The sequence below is a fragment of the Platichthys flesus genome, chromosome 13, assembly GCF_949316205.1.
Source record: "Platichthys flesus chromosome 13, fPlaFle2.1, whole genome shotgun sequence".
Taxonomy (NCBI): Eukaryota; Metazoa; Chordata; class Actinopteri; order Pleuronectiformes; family Pleuronectidae; genus Platichthys; species Platichthys flesus.
This window is the reverse complement of record NC_084957.1, coordinates 15,025,930-15,045,524: the sequence shown is the minus strand read 5'-3', so window position 1 is coordinate 15,045,524 and position 19,595 is coordinate 15,025,930. Positions and strand designations below refer to the sequence as shown.

The 19,595-nt window shown below is 40.5% G+C and overlaps 1 protein-coding gene across 1 annotated transcript in view; it reads left to right on the top strand.

The window, feature by feature from the left end:
• The window catches only part of col4a1 (collagen, type IV, alpha 1), a 37,876-nt gene extending 22,149 nt beyond the window's left edge, over positions 1-15,727 (top strand). Inside the window, exons 12-52 of the mRNA XM_062402667.1 lie at positions 54-92; positions 210-302; positions 424-459; positions 544-603; positions 988-1,023; positions 1,127-1,171; positions 1,286-1,318; positions 2,338-2,398; positions 2,525-2,560; positions 2,650-2,796; positions 2,912-2,995; positions 3,157-3,240; positions 3,401-3,471; positions 3,611-3,802; positions 4,099-4,267; positions 4,412-4,504; positions 4,727-4,831; positions 4,966-5,063; positions 5,252-5,402; positions 5,513-5,626; positions 5,762-5,929; positions 6,611-6,700; positions 6,796-6,948; positions 7,738-7,841; positions 7,992-8,076; positions 8,231-8,370; positions 9,101-9,227; positions 9,347-9,427; positions 10,032-10,130; positions 10,591-10,641; positions 10,726-10,911; positions 11,074-11,207; positions 11,324-11,396; positions 11,516-11,587; positions 11,872-12,000; positions 12,121-12,219; positions 12,301-12,513; positions 12,649-12,826; positions 12,935-13,049; positions 13,675-13,847; positions 14,085-15,727. Of these exons, the coding sequence (XP_062258651.1) occupies positions 54-92; positions 210-302; positions 424-459; positions 544-603; positions 988-1,023; positions 1,127-1,171; positions 1,286-1,318; positions 2,338-2,398; positions 2,525-2,560; positions 2,650-2,796; positions 2,912-2,995; positions 3,157-3,240; positions 3,401-3,471; positions 3,611-3,802; positions 4,099-4,267; positions 4,412-4,504; positions 4,727-4,831; positions 4,966-5,063; positions 5,252-5,402; positions 5,513-5,626; positions 5,762-5,929; positions 6,611-6,700; positions 6,796-6,948; positions 7,738-7,841; positions 7,992-8,076; positions 8,231-8,370; positions 9,101-9,227; positions 9,347-9,427; positions 10,032-10,130; positions 10,591-10,641; positions 10,726-10,911; positions 11,074-11,207; positions 11,324-11,396; positions 11,516-11,587; positions 11,872-12,000; positions 12,121-12,219; positions 12,301-12,513; positions 12,649-12,826; positions 12,935-13,049; positions 13,675-13,847; positions 14,085-14,166 (4,299 nt within the window). The 3' untranslated portion in view covers positions 14,167-15,727. The remainder of the gene's footprint in view (positions 1-53; positions 93-209; positions 303-423; positions 460-543; positions 604-987; positions 1,024-1,126; positions 1,172-1,285; positions 1,319-2,337; positions 2,399-2,524; positions 2,561-2,649; positions 2,797-2,911; positions 2,996-3,156; positions 3,241-3,400; positions 3,472-3,610; positions 3,803-4,098; positions 4,268-4,411; positions 4,505-4,726; positions 4,832-4,965; positions 5,064-5,251; positions 5,403-5,512; positions 5,627-5,761; positions 5,930-6,610; positions 6,701-6,795; positions 6,949-7,737; positions 7,842-7,991; positions 8,077-8,230; positions 8,371-9,100; positions 9,228-9,346; positions 9,428-10,031; positions 10,131-10,590; positions 10,642-10,725; positions 10,912-11,073; positions 11,208-11,323; positions 11,397-11,515; positions 11,588-11,871; positions 12,001-12,120; positions 12,220-12,300; positions 12,514-12,648; positions 12,827-12,934; positions 13,050-13,674; positions 13,848-14,084) is intronic.
• Positions 15,728-19,595: the final 3,868 nt, after the last annotated feature.

Here is a 19,595-nt window from a genome sequence, read left to right as displayed (position 1 = left end):
TTATAAACAATGTCTTGAGCATTGTAACAGTTCCTTTTTTAACTTCCCTGCAGGGTGACAAGCTGGCTTTTGTGAGTGAAAAAGGAGAAAAGGTGCGAACTCTAGATTTCAAACATTATTTCTTACAATAAGAGAGAAAAACTTCATTAAGAAAAGGTCTTGTGGTCTCATCTTAATTCTGTTGTTTAATGTTGGCGTTCTCTCTGCAGGGTGATCAAGGATTTCGGGGCCCCCCCGGTCCCCCAGGACCTCCATCACAGGAAGTGGGAGGTCAAACCACAGTCTACGTACCTGGACATGCGGTACTCTCAGCTCTTTATAAACTTAAGAGAAAATTTACAAACCAATCACTAAATATCAGTTTATGAAGATATTAATATTGTGGTTTATTCCCTGAATGTGTTTGTGTTTTTATTCCTGCAGGGAGATCGAGGACCTCAAGGAGATAAAGGAGAGAAAGTTAGTAATTTGCATTTAAAGCGTTGAGGTGTCTGACTGATATTAATCACTCTACTTCTTTTAAACGCTTGATATCTTTTGCAGGGCAACTGTGTCCCTCATCTCAGTGGTTTTAAAGGTGAACCTGGACCACCTGGACCCAGAGTAAGTGACCAAAATATGTACCTGTAGAAAAAGTTCCATACAGTATAATAGTTTGATAAATAAAGATGAAAGTTCAGTGTTAGTCATCAGTGTTTTTATATTGATTAAAGAAAGGAAAGTAACTTGTAATTTATACCCATTTTTGGATCACAGTGATCCACACAAAGACTCTCTGATTACTCCAGCAATACAATTAAATAAAAACATTTTTTGCACACTTGTCGATTATTCATAGTTTGTAATCTCATCTGTCTTTGCTATTGACATTCCCTTGACATGCTGCTAAAAACATAATTATTTTCTCAATTTGGGATCAATTAAGTGTGTCTATCTATGTATCTACTACAACAGTTAATTAATGTGAGTCTGTTTCTGTGACTTTAGGGTAAACCTGGCAAAGATGGAGAATATGGGTTGAAGGTAAATACAATAACCTATTGTGTTATCTACTCTACTGTCCAACTGCTTTTTTCTTTATTATTATACATTTTTAAAAGCTAAAATGCAACATATATTCACAAAGGGAGAAAAAGGATTTCCAGGAGGTCCCGGATACACTGGTTCCCAGGTAAAATTATTTGTATTTTTTTAAACTCTATACATTTAAACTTCATTAAAATATATTCCAATTTTTTGTTGAGTAAAAAAATTTAAACTAAAAATGTTCTCCCTTTTTTTTCAGGGTGAAAAAGGAGACCGAGGGCCACCAGGTTTTGTAAGTGATCTCACTCCTTCCTCTTCTCTGAAAATGCAACTAGAACTGGTTTCAAAGAGGATCAGGTCTAAAAACTACCAGCAGATGTCAGCACATATTCATTTAGTTACAACTGATTTACTGACTTTACTATTGTGTAACATCTTCTACGGACAGAGAAAACAACATTACATCACATCACCTGAGTGACAATTTGAGGAGGATATTGATCACATTAAAATTCACTGCATCAGCATATAAATTACACATGATGGTTTCAGAATTTCTCTTGACCAATTATATTAATTTCGATATTAATGGGCTATATTATTGATAAAATTAACTTAAGAAAACGATTCTGACCTCTATATTAACTCTTTCTATTCTCAGATTTAGTCTCATGCCAGAAAAAAAGCAGAGGTTTGGCACAATAAGCTTTTTTAAACAGAAGTAGGGAATAAGTTGGAAGGAATCATTTTACAAAAGAAATGCTACTGTAGCGAATGTGGGCTCCAGAATTAAAGAAGCTTGAGCTACAATGAAGACTTTCACCAATCAGTCACAACATTAAGACTCCTGTTCAGTACGCTACATGGCGACGTAATGTTTGCATATGGTTAAGAATGCAACACATTCATACACTGAGTGGGATCAGAGACAAAACAGATTAACAGTCCAGTATTAATTTACTTCTGGATTTCTTGGCCTCTGCTTTTCAATATTTTTTGCCATTATCTCAAGCTGTCTCTCACAAGCAGCCTAACGTAAAGGCAGCACTGTTCTAACATGTTTCCCTTGAAATAGATAATGGCAAAACCTATTCTATAGTCACTGAGGTACATGAAGTTATCCCAGGGAGTTATATTAATTCAATATAATATACAATATAATTCGCACCAGCACAAAAGTAACGGTAACATTACGTTGAGAAAAATTATGCAGTCAACTGATCTGAGGTAAGGTAGATCAGTGAAGTGAAATTGAAACATCTTCAAACAAAAGTGCACATGAATCTTTAATCTATACAATTATCATTTTAGGGTAACGGTGCCCCTGGCCGTCCTGGTCCGAATGGTCTTCCTGGGTTACAAGGAGAAAAAGGTAAAATGAGGTCTCAGTAAGCCGTCATATGTTCAAACTATATGTGGACTTATATGCATTAACACCATAGTTGGATCCCACAATAACACTGTTTACTTCACTTTTGGCTTTCCTCTTAATCTACAGGCTTCCCTGGCCCTCAGGGAGAAGCAGGTCAACCAGGTAAAATAGCACAGTCTACTCAATGTAATACATATGACATATGCTAATCTGAATAACACACTAACGCTGGCTCTCTGCTTGTACCTTAGGCCGAAACGTCGAAGGGCCTCGAGGAGAGAGGGGTCAGAAGGGAGACGTGGGAGAGAAAGGAGAGAAGGGTAGAGAAGGAGAGTCTCTGGTCGGTCCTCCAGGACAACCAGGTCTCTCTGGCCCCCCTGGACCCCCCGGACTCCCAAGTATGTCTCATCGTACCACAAGCATGTGAATATTTGAATCAACGTTATTGCCTCCATTAAATGTAGACTTATTTTATGTGTTTGTGTGTGTGTGTGCTATGACATGGACGCACAGATAATTCGAGTAAATGTGACATCCCGAGAGGTGCTCCTGGCCCAGCTGGACCTCTAGGGTTACAAGGGGAAGTTGGACAAAAAGGTAAGAAAAAACACAATTGCTGCTGATTTAACGAAACTCGATTATGGACACATTGACAACAGATGCCATGGACCAGGGTATTCCAGCGGCCAGTCTACAGTCTCAAATGTGCAGTCTACTATGACGCCAATTGATTAACACATGCGTTTCTGTGCCATCAGGTGACCGAGGAGATACCTGTGTTCAGTGTAAGGCTATCGGCCCACCTGGATTACCTGGTCCCCAGGGGCCTAAGGGAGGGCATGGTGAGTGAAATTGATACGTTCAGTTGACGTAGCCTAAAAGTCAGGGCACTCCGAATTTGTAGCTTGCCTTTTAAATATGTGAGTGTTGGAAAATGTTCTACCACCATTTCACTTCTGTCTTAATCTTCCTCTTTTCAATTCATCCATCTTCATCTGGCAGGACCACCCGGAGCAGTTGGAAGCAAAGGAGAAAAGGGTCAGTCAGGCACTCCCGGACAACAGGGACGATCTGTGAGTGAAACAATATCTACACTTCACATGACGTTCAAGCTGAATGTTTCACTGAAGAAACTTGAGAACGTCAAAGATATCAGAATATGTCGCTGATATTTTTCCGTCGGTACATGATACATTCTTTTGACCTGTGCAGGGAACTATAGGTTATCCTGGGTTGCGGGGAGATCCTGGTGCTGTTGGTGAGCCTGGCGACATTTCCTTAGCTCCTGGTCTGAAGGGAGAAAAGGGACTTCCTGGTTTTGCTGGTTCACAGGGGCAGCCGGGAGAGAACGGACAGTCAGGGAGAGACGGCCTCCCGGGTGTACCTGGCCTCAAAGGAGAACCTGTAAGTTTGTGTTTGTGGTTTGAGTGAGTTATTACTCAGGGTATCAGGACAACATGAGCATCCCTAGTGATAACTGATAAAGGACCAACAAAACAAAACTGTAAAACAGGTGAATAATCTTTCGGACCTCAACTCTACACTACTTTTTTTTTAAACTAGCCGTTTTGGTTTTGATATCCACTACTTTCACACACAACTTTTCATAAGAACATGAAGTTAACAACCACCTAGTGTACATAAAGGACATCAAGAGCAAAACTAGCTCAGACCTCCCCTTTCTCTAATCTCGATTTCAGGCGAAAGAGGGCCTTAAGGGTGAGCGAGGATTTGATGGGGACCCTGGTCGTATTGGAACCCCAGGAGAAAGAGGTCCTCCTGGTCTTCCAGGCATCGGGCAACCAGGAGAGCCTGGAGAGAAAGGCAGTTCAGGGAGACCAGGAATTCCTGGAGCTCCTGGAGCACTAGGTGTGGGATATACACATTCTATAAAAATAAAGAGTTAAAGAGAACTCATATTAGACCGTATGTCAACATTGCACATGAAACACACATACTCACACAGCTACTACAGATGGGTTTATTATTAAAGCACACTTTGCATCCTCCCAGGTGCAAAAGGGGAGCCAGGTGTTGGTGTGAGCTCTCCAGGACCTCAGGGAGTAACTGGACCACGAGGAGAAACTGGCAGACCTGGAGGTCAAGGTGAGCAACATCATATATTTATAGTTGTACTCCTCTGCATACAATTCTAAAAAAATCTGAGGATAAGTCAGTGAACTAAACGTTGTCTTTGTTAAGGCAAATATAATTTCACTGTGATGGAGGAGCAGAGTGTGATTATGAAATCACAAAAAAACAATGCTCAGATATTCGTAACGATCGATGGCAGTAAGTCTTGTTTACTGTTAAAAATATTGTTTGCAGGGGATAGAGGTTTCACAGGAGATGCAGGGTTGCCAGGTTTCCCTGGACCGAAAGGTGAACAAGGACCCTATGGAATCGGTTTTCCAGGGCCATCAGGTCCAAAAGGTTTGTTATTCCATGTTAACCCCATTCATCACTTCATGCATCACAAACATTTCATACATACAGAAAATGTAAACAAACTGTACATGATACAGAATGGGTACATTTGAAATGGAAATGTTTATCTTTGTTTCTAGGAATCAGTGGAATTCCAGGAGATTCAGGATCACCAGGAGAGCCAGGAAGACCAGGACAAGATGGTTTCAGTGGACAACCTGGTTCACCTGGACAAAAAGTGAGCAGTTATTGTTTTGTTGCATGTTTTATCCAATAATTGTTTACAATCTTTTACCATGGAAAATGTGTTACGTCAGAACAAATACATCAGTCTTCAAGCATTAAAAGACCAAAATGTCAATGTCAAAGACACTGTGGCCAGAGATGGTAATGATGCAAGCCTGTAATTGCTTGTACACCTTGCAGGGTGAACCAGGGCGGGGTCTTCCTGGTCCAAAAGGTTTGCAGGGCCTTCCGGGAGTTCCTGGTTTCCCTGGAGAGAAGGGTAGCATTGGACTACATGGTATTCCTGGGCAAGAAGGGCAGACTGGACCTCCTGGACCTCAGGGAATCACAGGTACTGTTGGCGACTGGGAAGCCTGATTCAATATTTTTGGTACTGCAGATTTAAAAGGCCTATCTCCAGTACCAAGCACTATATCATCTTCCTTTGGTCTTTAACATTAGGTGACGCGGGACCCCCCGGATCTTCTGGACTCGTCGGCTTACCAGGTGAACCAGGAAAAGGCTCACCTGGAACGCCTGGAGCACAGGGACAACCTGGATTGCCCGGACCACACGGTGAGCACAAACATAAAATCCAATCATTCCAAACAAAATGTCTGTCTTTCAGACTGTGAAATTATTGATTTTCTTTATATGACTGTCAGTTTGTGTTGTGCAAGTCCCTAAAACCTATTTATATTTATTGAACAGGTGGGGTAGGTGTAAAGGGAGATAAAGGCTACCCTGGACCTCCTGGTCTGGACATGCCGGGACTTCAGGGAGAGAAGGGAGCCTCCGGATTCCCAGGAGCCCCGGGCTCCAAAGGACTGCCGGGGCGAGCAGGATTACCAGGCAGGGATGGGCTGATAGGAAGCCAAGGTAAGACGGACAAACAGCAAACACATACACAAGAAAAGAAGAAAAGAAAATCTAAACACCTATTGAGTGATTTGTAATCTTAAATGTCAGTTTTTCTTTGTTCTATTTTGCCTTGTAAATAATTAAATTCCTTAATAAAATCAGCATTCTTAACATTTCTTGTTCAATTATTAAGCAGTCATATCATCAATCTAGTGTCAGTTTGAGTTGTTAAATCCGGGATAAGATACTTTTAACCTGAAATCTTTTCAATGCATTTACTTTGCTCGGCTTGTTATCAGTGTTGAACTACAAAACTATGCATTTCCTGCACATTTTTCACATTAAAAACTTTCAAAGTAAGCTTGGTATTATGTCCTTTGACCTGCTTGCCGGCTTTTATTGTGAAACATCTGTGCAGAGGGTTTAAGCGTCAGACATTTTGAATAGTACAAAAGTAAAGTATTGAGAATAATTTATTGAAGAATCAATTTCCTTTCTTTAATACAGCCATTATTCTCACCTCTAATCAGCAGTAATATATGATGTTGAGTGTTGAACTCACCATTCAGTTTGACATGAAGAAAAGGAAGAGTTGACTGTTAGGTGAAAAAAACACTCCTGTGGAGGCTGCATTGGTTTTTTCATCGTGGATTATTTAATTTATGGTGATAAAGAGCCGTGTGTGTTTTTCGTTGTTAGGTCCTAAGGGTGAAATGGGGGTCATTGGGACACCTGGAATACAAGGATTTCCCGGAAAAGCTGGTACACCTGGATCTCCTGGTCTGAGAGGTGAGGTAGACCAAATGTCTATGTCCTGGAGTGAAAGTGATTTTTTTTCTTTCTCATATTTAGCAGCTGAAATATTTGTTTCTTCTTCATCTCAGGTGATCCTGGTATCACTGGACCAAGAGGTGGTATTGGACAGTCTGGACCTAAAGGAGAAAGGGGAGAGCCAGGTCTTCAGGGACCTCCGGGGAACATGACCGAAGTTGACATGGAGCACATGAAGGGAGAGAAGGGAGACCTCGGAGACTTTGGTACAAAACTAAATACTGTACTTTAGATCTATGCAAGAACATCATCATAGAGATATATTAAAGGCCAATTAGGGATGAGCGAATAAACCATTATCTCTATCTGTATATGTTCAACAAACTAATTTATCTGTATCCATACTCGGAAGGAGCAGGACTTCAACCGGAAGTTGGTATTTTTATTGTTTATTAGAACTTTATTTACAGAAAAGCCTTAGAATTGAGCTTCATATCAATGTTTTTGATCACAAACTTCAGTGAATGCACTTCAGTGAATCAATGAACACAACACATGCAGTATCAAACAGTATGAAGTAAAATGCAGGTTTTCATAGACATACTCAACTCCAGGAGTCTTACTCAACTTTAAAAAAAAATCTAAACAGTGATATGTTTGTGTGTGTGACCGAACACAGGGTTTCTTAATACCTGTTGTAAATCTTTATGTTGTGTGTGTGAGTGTGAGTGACTGAGAAAGAGAAGCGCTCGCTCCGTGTGCGTCTGGCTCTGTCCTGCTGGGCTTTGCGTAGCATTGACGCTAAGAATATATGATCATAGATAATGATGTTACACGTTAGTTTCCCTCTGGAGAGAGTAGCTGTGAACTTTTTCATTAATTACGAGTAAGGGTATTGAGAAATTTTACTCTGATTGGTACTCAGGCTCGTAAAAGTTCCCTATCCGTACCGGACACTTGTTTTATCCAAGTATTCGGCTCAAACCCTAAATCCAATGGTTCATTCTGTTTATTTATATATTTTTTTAGTTTAAGTAACAACATCTTTCCATCAGGTAACCCTGGTGTCACCGGAGACAAGGGCCACCGTGGCATGCCTGGAGACCCTGGTATGCCAGGCAAAGATGGAGAGGCTGGATTACCTGGACAACCAGGTGACCTTTGTGACCACATGCAAAAAACTTATATTTAAACTGTGTGGACTTCATATCTCTTCACCCTACTCATTTGATTTTAATCTTATTTTGATAAATTCTACCTTCATTCTCCCCAAATTGACATATCATTTCAATGATATGTCTTAGGTGACAAAGGAGACCCTGGTTTTCCTGGCGAGCCTGGCAGCATGGGACAACCTGGACAGAAGGGCAGTGTAGGAGAGATGGGAATACCAGGTAAAACCAAGATTAATAGGAAATATCTCTCATGTGTATTGCACAAAAGCTGAAGTTGACCATTAATTTGTATGAAACATTATGTTGAATGCAAGTTTAATGTATATCATTATAAATGGCTGCATGCTGTCTGCTTGTGTGTATGTTTGTACAGGTGTGTCGGGTCCTAAAGGTTCTAAAGGAGACTTTGGCACGACGGGACATCCTGGATTCAGAGGCACTGATGGACAAAAAGGAGACAGAGGAGCAGATGGTAATCCAGGTATTGGGATCCCCGGACCTCCAGGAGAAAAGGTAATACCCACTGTCTATAAGATAATTATTAGTAATAATAAAAACACCAAGAATTTTCACTTAGATAAGAATTCCAAACAGCTTTCCGTAAGTAACATCAAACACCCTTAAATTTCACATCATTACGAAGGGTGTTTTTAAGTTATAGTCTCTTAAAAGTTCTGTTTGATTCAGTATTTGTCAAACATGTAAATGTACAGACGTCATGTTTATAACTTTTTTGGGAGACCAACACAGACAAGTCTCCACAACAAGTATCCACTGAAAATTCGAGTTATTAGGAGAATATAAATTTATGCCCAAGACGGACAGAGCAGGAAACGTAATAATTCCTGATACTGTGTTTGCTCTTTCGAAATGTGGCAGGACAATATGGCCCAAATTCATTTCAATAACCAATGATGCGTCATTAAAGTTTGAAGTTTACACTTTTAAAAGTTTAAAAAGTTAAAAGGTTAAAGCTCTTCTTCATGAGCAAACATTGAAGAACACTTGATAAATTAACAATTATTTCTTACTAATCCTCACTGTGCTCGCACAATGCATATATATCACATTGATATAAATAATGAGCTTTTGTCATATTGAAATTGAAGAGAATTATGTTGTGATAGTTGTTGATAGTCTTTTATTATTTATAAGGCCCAGAGTTATTTCAACATCTACTGCTGACTTGTTCCACTCGACAATCATCAGTCTTTACTCAGCAATTCCTCCTATCCCCTCACAGGGTCTGTCAGGTCATCCAGGATTTCCAGGATCACCAGGAGAAAAGGGTCAGCAGGGTCATGAGGGTATGCCCGGCAAACCAGGATTGCAAGGCTCCAAAGGAGATAATGGAAGCATCGGTTATCCAGGTCGGATTTCTCTCTGTCACATTCATCCAGTTTGTCTACAAGCAGAGCTATAGATATTATAATCATACCTCATGTGGTTCTCATAGTGGTGTGTGTGTATGTGTGTCTGTGTTGTACAGGTCAGCAAGGTAGACCAGGTGAGAAGGGTACCCCTGGGCTCCCTGGGTCAGCAGGAGAGCCCGGTCGTGGAGGCCGACCTGGTACGTATTTAATTAGCTTGTCAGACAACTGCTCACAATTTAGCCACAGCAAAGATTTAATTCATGTGTTCAAGGTTTTTTTTATAATGTGAGCTTCCCCCAGTGTTAACCTTGAGAGATACGTTTTTGGTAAATGTCCAGTTTGTAAGATTTAGGTTAAAAGGATCTATTGGCTGACATTAAATATAAAATAATCATAGTGATGTTTTCACTAGTGTGTTTCATCTAAATTTAGCAATGTGCCCTCTATACTCAAATACTCATATATTTTCATCAGTAGCAGTTTCTATGACACAAGGCTATCACAGGTTCTCTTCCATGTTGGGTAGTGGATGTTGGGTTGAGGGGCATTCAGCTGCAACATGCAACTCCACCACTAGATGGCCCTAAATTCTACACACTGATCCTTTAAGATAATTCAGTCTGAGAAATTAATAGAAACTAATCAGTGAGATATGAAGAAATCTCATAAAGAAACTTTCAAGATCATCTGCCATGTTTGCCCAGATTTCCAGTCATATAACTCTCCGAAGGAACACCCTGATGTTGTGTCTATGTCGGCCCAACACACACTGACAATTAGTGTGTGATTGTTCTCCTCTAGGTGAAGGCGGCTTGCAGGGACCCCCCGGTGCTCCTGGAGAGAAGGGAGAGCATGGAGTGGATGGCATCCCAGGATCCTCAGGGGAGAGAGGAGAGCCAGGTTAGTGCCAGAGGAAGTTAATTGCATGACTGAATTGTTTATCAGCTGTTAGTGTGCTGACTAAATGATATATTTGTATGTTTTTCTCATGATGTTCTTTTATTGTTTTAATTATTGTTCTTTTATCTATTTTGTTTTATTGGCTTTCTGATGATGATATCACGTTTCATCACTTTGCAGTTGTATTTCATTTTGTGAGGTGCGATAGAAACCCTTAAATTAAATCCTCTCTAAGATAAACACATCACACAAATTTAAAGAATTGTATTTATTTTCTGATTGTGTTTTGGTATAAAATAATGGAGGACAAAAAGGCTTTAGAAATTAGTCGAACACTACCCATAGGCTTAAATATTTGATAATATGAGTAACTAGGGCAGCTCTTGCACCTGTAGACATCATCAGAAAGACATCACAAAAAATACCTGTAATTTATATTTTATTTATTTATCTTCTGCAGGTCTCCCTGGCCGAGGTTTCCCTGGACCATCTGGAGATTTTGGTGTTAAAGGTAAAAGTCCTGATCCGACAACTCATCCATCACTGGAGCTTAACAGAATTTCATTATGTGACCCTCTTCTCTTTCCTTTTCCAGGTGACAAAGGTGGTCCTGGCTTCCCTGGTACTCCAGGTCACCCTGGAGTCCCTGGTATCAAAGGTGATAAGGGACTTTCGGGATCACAGGGACCACATGGTGAGACAGGAGAGAGGGGACTCCCAGGTATCTCTCTCGAGGGCCCCAAGGGAGTTAGGGGAGAGCCAGGACAACCTGGAGAAGCAGGTATTTGTGGAATACTTGACATGCTAATCAACTGCATTACATGAGAGCCTGCTTCCTAAATATGCATAAGATAGATGTCACAAAACATAGCTGCCGTCACAATTGCATGAAAATATATTTTTTTAAATATCTCCTCATCATCTGTATGTCTTTATCACACAGGATCCCCAGGAGCACCGGGACCTGGTGGTTTGCCAGGCAGAGATGGACCAAAGGGAGAAAGAGGAAATCAGGGTCCCTCTGGTTACCAGGGAGAGACAGGAACGAAGGGTGACCCCGGACTTATTGGAAATACTGTAGGTCACAAGGCGTTTTTTTACTATACATATCAATCAAGGTGCTTTCTGATGAGAGATAGCTCATGCATGCGCAGTAAGATCATCTTTAATGCTGCCACATGTGTCTCTAACAGGGACAACCTGGACTCCCAGGTATCGATGGACAGAAAGGAGAGATGGGACTACATGGTGTCCCAGGGTTCCCAGGTGACTATACACAGTGTGATATAGTGTGTCTTTGTATAAATTGCAGTGTGTCTGTAAGGGTGTGTGTCAATGGTGATAATTAACAGATAAAACACACTCAATGTTTAAATTAACTCTAGGTGTAAAGGGGAACCTCGGGGAACTTGGATTCAAAGGAGAGTTTGGAGACAGAGGATTCACTGGAGAAAAAGGTAATTCAGGATGTGTATATTCAAAATGTGTAAACCAACTGATATCAACATGTTGTACTCCATAATTATCAAACTTTTCTCAATGACTGATTGAATGAATTTTCTTTTCTAGATAAACATTAAACTAACATGATGTAATGTTTTCAATGTCCTGTACACATTTTGGATGCATTAATGCTCTTCAGTGTTTGAAGTGATGGAATAGATTGCTGGTGTTTGACCAGTAGGGTAAAAGATGTTGGTAAAGTTGAAGATATCAAGTGGGTTGATGTTGTATATTTCAGGTAGTGAAGGCCCCCCTGGTCCCCCTGGGCCCCACACCTTCATCAAAGGAGACATTGGCTTTCCAGGTATTCAAGGTCACCCCGGACCACAGGGGCCATCTGGGTTCCCTGGACAGAAAGGACTGCAAGGTGACTTTTTGATTTCAAACACGTCCCTTCATATAATCTCCCTGTGATCAAACTGTTCTGCTCAGCTGTGCTCCACATCCAGTTTTTTAATCACTTCCTCGTGCTCCTTGTTCCTCTCAGGTATGACAGGCATTGCTGGACCGAAAGGTGAAGACGGCCTTCCTGGATACAATGGTCAGAATGGAGCCAAAGGAGAGATTGGTCTGTCAGGGCCGCAAGGTGAGAGAGGCTCGCTTGGATAAAGATGTTGTTTTGTTGTGCTTTAATTTTTATAACTTATTAATTACTCAATATCTTTAGGACCCAGGGGATATCCGGGCCCCCCAGGACCCGACGGTGTTCCAGGTCAAGTGGGTCAGCCTGGCCCCTCCTCCATGGAGCATGGGTTTCTGGTAACCCGTCACAGCCAAACGGTGGAGGTGCCATATTGTCCGGAGGGAACATCGCTCATATATGAGGGCTACTCCTTGCTCTACGTACAAGGCAATGAGCGGTCTCATGGACAGGACTTAGGTAAGAACATAACATAAAATGAGAGAAAAATAAAAAAAATAAGCACTGATACAAGATTGAAATGATCTACAGTGCACAAAGGGGGAGTTTTGTGAGATAATTTATCTTTCTCATGGTGCCATGTTTTTATTTTAGGTACGGCAGGCAGCTGTTTAAGAAAGTTCAGCCCCATGCCCTTCCTGTTCTGTAACATCAACAACGTGTGCAACTTTGCCTCACGTAACGACTACTCCTACTGGCTCACGTCCCCCGAGCCCATGCCCATGAGCATGGCTCCTATCACGGGTGAAGGCATCAAACCCTTCATCAGCAGGTACGTTCATATTTCTGTCCCCACTGCTCTGTGCAAGATTTGTTCAATACCTGTGTGACACTCAACATAAATTACTGTGTGTGTGTGTGTGTGTGTGTGTGTATACAGGTGTTCTGTGTGTGAGGCTCCAGCCATGGTGATAGCAGTTCACAGTCAGTCCATCATGATCCCCCAGTGCCCTCTTGGCTGGGACTCTCTGTGGATTGGCTACTCCTTTGTCATGGTAAGACTCCCAGGATTAGGTCTGACTGCAAGTCAGCTATTTGCAGTGGTTGGTTGTAACAAAGTACTTTTACATAGTGACTGTACTGAAGTACATTTTTCATGTGTCTTGTGACGTAATTTAAATATATTTCTTATAAGGTACTCTGCACCTTTACTCCACTTTGAGCAAATGTCTATCTATCTATCTATCTATCTATCTATCTATCTATCTATCTATCTATCTATCTATCTATCTATCTATCTATCTATCTATCTATCTATCTATCTATCTATCTATCTATCTATCTATCTATCTGTCTATCTATCTATCTATCTATCTATCTATCTATCTATCTATCTATCTATCTATCTATCTATCTATCTATATATATATATATATAAATGTATATGCAAATATACAAGTTTGTATTTATTTTTATCTTCTTAAAAGTAGTTTATAAAACAAAGGGAATTGATTCAATGATCCAATCAGAGCATGCAGGAGACAGCAAATAATTCCTATACAGTTAGATTTGCCAGAAAAAGCTGTTAAACCAATCTAGACCCAATCCGACTGATATCTTTCAAATTTAGTTATAGAAATAATGTCCTGCTGATGTTTTTTATTGTGTGTGTTTGTGTAGCACACCAGCGCCGGTGCTGAGGGCTCAGGTCAGGCTCTGGCCTCTCCGGGCTCCTGTCTGGAGGAGTTCCGCAGCGCTCCGTTCATCGAGTGTCACGGTCGCGGAACCTGCAACTACTACGCCAACTCCTACAGCTTCTGGCTCGCCACCATCGAAGACAATGAGATGTTTACGTAAGGCATAGACACTCGCACCCAGACATTGTAACCAATAATGTAACAGTTGAAGCTGAGTATCAATTTCGCATCTACTGCTCGACCAAACCACCTCATTTTTTGGACACTTGCAAAGTTTGAGGGGCTGCTGAGGAAATCGAAAAACAAAGAGACAGAGATTCCCAAATTTATAGAGAGAGGAACTTTGCAGTGCAGGATGGAGCTCTGATGTTTTTCTCTCTTCCTTTTTTCCAGGAAACCCGTCCCGACGACGCTAAAAGCAGGCAGTCTCAGAACACACATCAGCCGCTGTCAGGTGTGCATGAAGAGGACATAAGCCCCCCCCCCAGGCCAGAGTCCCACATCCTGACTTGCGAGTGACACAGTGTACACCGATGTTCCTCAACTTCCTGTTTTGAAAGGATGGTGCTACTTCCCTGCGTGTGTGAGATGAGAGAGGGACGGGGACGTGGTTTGCCGTAATCCACAGATCAAACTTTTACAAACCAGAACACAGAGACCTGAGCGGCCTTTTTCTCAATGCAGAAAAAACTAACATGATCACAATGCTTCTTTAAAGAATGGCGCCCAGTTTACCACTGCACTGAGTACATGCCCACTAAACTGGTAAATGAGTGTTCATTTGGAAAGGGTTGTTAGTGTAAGTCAGGTGCTATTGAATCGTACTTATCTGCCTTATTCCAGTTTGTTCTTCTTAAAGTTTCCTTCACTACAAGTGCCACAGCATTCAAAGATGTAGCTGCATTCATATTATAGATTTTCACACATTATAACTAACAAATGTAAAGGATGGGACTCACCACTGGTTACTGAAGCTCTAAATCACAACGTGTTTTCCCCATAGACAATCACAATCTGTTGTAAATATGATGCATTCCTCTCTAACATAGTTCAACATACTCTCCTCAGGTTATTATTGAATTACTATGTGTGCTATTAGCTCCATTTTTATTTATAAGATTTATGAGAATATATCTGAGTGTATCTGAGAGTATCTGAGATTTCATTGATCCGAAAAACAGTGCTTCTGACATCCGACAACCGGCGCCCTACTAACTTACAAAACAGCACTGAAATAGCATTAGCAGGTGTGTGTGTACGTACGTGTATAGGCATGAGTGTCTTTGAGCTGCTTGGAAGTGAAGCGTGTGTTTGCATATACAGCTAATTGTTTCAAAAGCAACAAAATAGACCAAAAAAATTGAAAAGGACCTTTTCTCTGTCTGAACATTGTGTGTAACAGCTGTGTGTTTAAGAATCTACTCCTCCCACATGAAGTGAACCAAATCTTTCTGATCTCCGATCCCAAAGAAATGCACATGTATATATATATACACAGTATACTTACACATAACACGCTATTCTGCTCATGTACTTGACTGTTCCCGTCTGTGAATGACTGTTTCTATCCCTGTTGAATTTTATGCAGAAATTATTTTTGATGAGTAGGAAAGGGTTTTCATGTCACGGCTGCACATTCAAGTCAAAGTCGTACAGATGAGGAGGATTGTATTTATAAGTGTCTCTGCAGGCTGGCGGGTTTTAAAAAGGTCTTAACATAGGTTTGTGTTTTGTCGACAGTGTCATGCGAGAACTTAGTTTCTGTGTCCCCATTTCAGAGCAACGGACAAGATGCAAAGTATTCTACTGGTGAAGTAATTACCCTACACTGACAATAACCTGTCTATATTTGTTGTGCTTGTTTATGATAAAAGGCTCCATGAAGTACTGATCACAGAATCAGCATGTTTGGCCGTCATAGAACAAACAGTGGGGATGATCTTCATATAAAACACAACCAAACACACATCATCAACTTTTTATATTTTCCGGATCTCATACTGTGTAATTCCTGCAATAAAGTGATTTGTAGAATATTTGAAATAAGTCCTTCGCCAAATGATTTTTCCTTTTTTATTCCTTTTGTTCCGTGGTTTCCACTTATTTCTTGTTTTTCAGCAGGAAGACGTGAAAAAATACAGAAAAAAATTCCAAGAAACTTGGTTGAAGGATGGGACATTGGCCCAGAAAGATCCCATTGAAGTTTTGGGGGAATTCATACAAATCTTAGTTTTTTACCAATTTCCGTGCGTATAATTTATGGATTAAATTAATTAAATTAAGTGCAATTTGGTGCAGACTAAACTGTGTACCAAGCAGATTCTTTTTTCGTCCGTTACTGAGCAGGATTACGCACAAATTACCATACCAAATACCAGAAGACTTGGTTGGAGATTGCAGCATGGGTCAGGGAGGAATCCATTAAATCTTGGATTAAGTCTTTCTTTAACAGAAACGTTTTTTCAACATTTCCCTTAATTTCTTAGAGGATATAGTTCATGGATCTTGATGATGAAACTGAGGCATGTTTTGGGTGCTGATAGATAGAGTGTTTGATATATGGTTTTATGGGACTGTTGTGAACTTCCGGTTAAGTGCCCTTCTAGGTTTACTGGGTCTGTAAATATGAAGGTTTCTCTAAAAGTACCTAAAAATGGCCACCAGAGCGCAGCACAAGCACGATTAGTAAATAAGTTGCTGCCTGTCCATGGTGTCACGGCTTTCCATCCGGCTGATTCACCAGCCCACAGTGTTTATGGGTTTTACTGTCACGGCCATTATTTCTCTAAAACACAGCGCGAGCCGAGCCTGGATGTATCTCAAACTCAAGCCTCTGCACCAACACTTCCACAGGGCAATGCAGCCACTACCTCAGCACTTCTGCTGGGACGGTGGCCAACAAACCCGCTCACCCCCAATGAAAACATAAACAGATCGATACACTCCGCAGAGAAACAGATAACCCCCTCCTTTCATCTCCACTCTTGTCTTTCATCTATTACCGGAATCCTATCCCTTGTTTCCTCTCTTGTCATTCGACGGGGAAACATGGGCCTTGACCCCTGACTATCTGCATAAACATGACTAACAAGGCCTTGACCTCCGAACGGCCAGTGCAGGGTCACTCAGGTCGGATTCAAACAGTATGGTGCACCACACTCGAAAGGTCAAGTGGTCAAATGACAGATACAACTAAGAGCAAAGGCCTAATGACCACGATCAAGACCATTGTTGCAAGAATTACTGTAAGTGTCTGCACTTATGAAAAGGTTATTTTCACCAATAAGTGGTAAAATGTAACTCAAGAGACAATACATACATTTATTTTCAAATCCAAATCAGTATTATAAATTGTTTCTGTCAAGATGTGATTTAAAATGATTCTAGATTTAGACGTTATTGTTGTAAATAACTGCTTATTAAGGTATATCGATCAATGCGATTATTAGGAGTGAAGTATTGATTTATACATTTTATAAAGCCTTTTTACATAGGGGTAAAAATACATCAGTTAAAAGGAACAGATAAGCCAATACTCTGTTGGAAAGAAAATAAAGAAAAGTGACTGTTATAGTAAGTGAAGTAATTCATTTAAAAACTTAAAACATGAAGTCATTCAACCATGAAATATGTATTACTTTATTGTGAATATAGAATGGCAGTCAGAGGAGTGCCAACCTTCACTGAGGTTGAACAATGCAACACATGATGGTTTATTCTTATGTTAGAAAAGTAAAAGTAAAGCGGTCTGATAATCTCATTGATTTTTTGTCATGAAACATAGTTTAAAGAAATGAAAAATAACACCTGGAGCCGACCCTTCATCCACATCCATCCCAAACTTTGATAGGTTCTTCTCAGGCACAGGCTTTATTACTTCACCAAAGTTTTGTGGAATTGGTTCACTATATTTAGCAAAACAAATCCTTCCTGTTTGAACAGTTCTGAAAGTTTTGAAGATTCATACTACTGTTCATTCCCTTTTGAATCCAAATCATATCAACTACACACGAGTCAAAAATCTAAGTGTCTAAGTGTTTTCTGTATCTCTGTGTTGATCCGAATTGTCATGAGTTCATTTTCAGCTCATGTTTAATCCTCACACCAAGTTTCGTGTAAAACCGTTTAGCCGTTTTTGTGTAATCCTGCTGACAAACAAACAAACAAACAAACAAACAAACAAAAGACAGGGCTGAAAGCAAAACCGCCGTGGATGGATGAAATAGAATGTCATTTATAATACAGATATGACATCGTGAGCACATAAATCACTGGAATTCACATGCATCAATGCCAGGTGTTAGGGTCAGCGCTCAGCCTTGCTTAGGGGCTTTAGAGTTCAAAACCTTAACCTCATTTAAGTGTTTTAATCTATCAATTGTTTAGTGATACTGCTAAGTTGAGACCCGAGTTAGGGCGGGGATCACCTTCAGAGAGCTGGGATTTACGCTGGTAAAACTCCACTGCAATAATCTGCCTGGGAAGTTGCAAGTGGACAAAAGTAAATAATCGACTGGAGGGGATTTGAACGCATAATAATAAGACTGAATTTAAATGGGTAATGACTGTTTTTTCGCTCATACGACGTTGAAATGAAAAAAAAAAACTGCTTCTTAAACCCTGGCCTTGCCTCTTGCATGCATCAAATTAGAATATGTCATTCTTACAATTTACTGCATGTTTTCCCAGAACATGTTTACGATACAGTTTGGGAATGTGTCAGGAGGTTAGGTTGACCTTTCTACTCAATGGATCAAGCACAGAGGTCACCACCCACCCCCCGCCCCCTGACCTGAGCTCTGCCTAATACAGATTAGCTTGCAACACAGCACGCAACCCAAAACGCAACAGAAGCCATGTAGGGCGAACACACAAACAAACAGGCTCACGAATGTGCGCGAGTCGGCACACACACAAAGTAAAAATGGACTGTGATTGGGAAGTGCAATCTAAAGCCGAGTGGGTCAGCACCTCCACCAATCACGTTGTTTACTGGTAAACTGAAAGTAAGAACTCTGTCTTTAGTTGGATTTAAGTGGCTTTTATGTATAAGACCTTTTACTACAGCTGCTATTAAACTTAACTATTACATTTTAATAGGTTGGACAGCATTTGTATTATTTATGTTTCTAGTTTGTTTGTATTTGGTGTTTTGGTGTATTTTAAAGTCCTGCACAGCTTCTCAGTTGTCTTTAGTTATTCTGGCAGATTAAAAACAACACATCAATTTTTATAAGCCACAGTCAGTTGGACGGTGAGTGAAACGTTTTCCAGTTTGAAGATTGTGTAAAGTCACCAAACCTAATAAAAAGTTGGGAGGCAGACGATGATCAATTGCAGTTTGTGCACATTCCAACGGTCGTCTTTAATGTGCTCAAACTTTATCCCTGCAGCAAATCAGCTTTTCTCATCTCTGCCTCTTGTAAAAACAACTTTTCCTGTACGTGGGTGAATGCTGCAATCCTGAGTGTCTGTCGGATTTAACGAAGTGATGGTCAGTTTGCAGTGAACATGTCTCACCCTGATGCTTGTTGAGATAAATGAGGATCGACATGACCACATCTAGAGACGTCTTATCAGGTTACTTCGGTGAAAACACCGCGCATTTGGAGCATGAATGTGTGCCGTCTTAAAGAATAGAATTTAGAAGAGCCAATACAATCATCACGTTTCCCCTTATTTTGATTGCATAAAACAACAAATTAAACCCCAACATAGCAGGAAAAAAAGAACATTCAAGAGTGAAACAATCTTTGAGAAAAACGCAGAGTATAAAATGTCCCATCCACTAACATGGAGGAGGAAGGAAAATTAAAACAATAAAACTTTGCTAGTTTGTGTTAACTGTTTATGTTCCTAGCCTCAGTATTTGAAGCACAGATGAAATTAGCCCGTTAGCAGTGT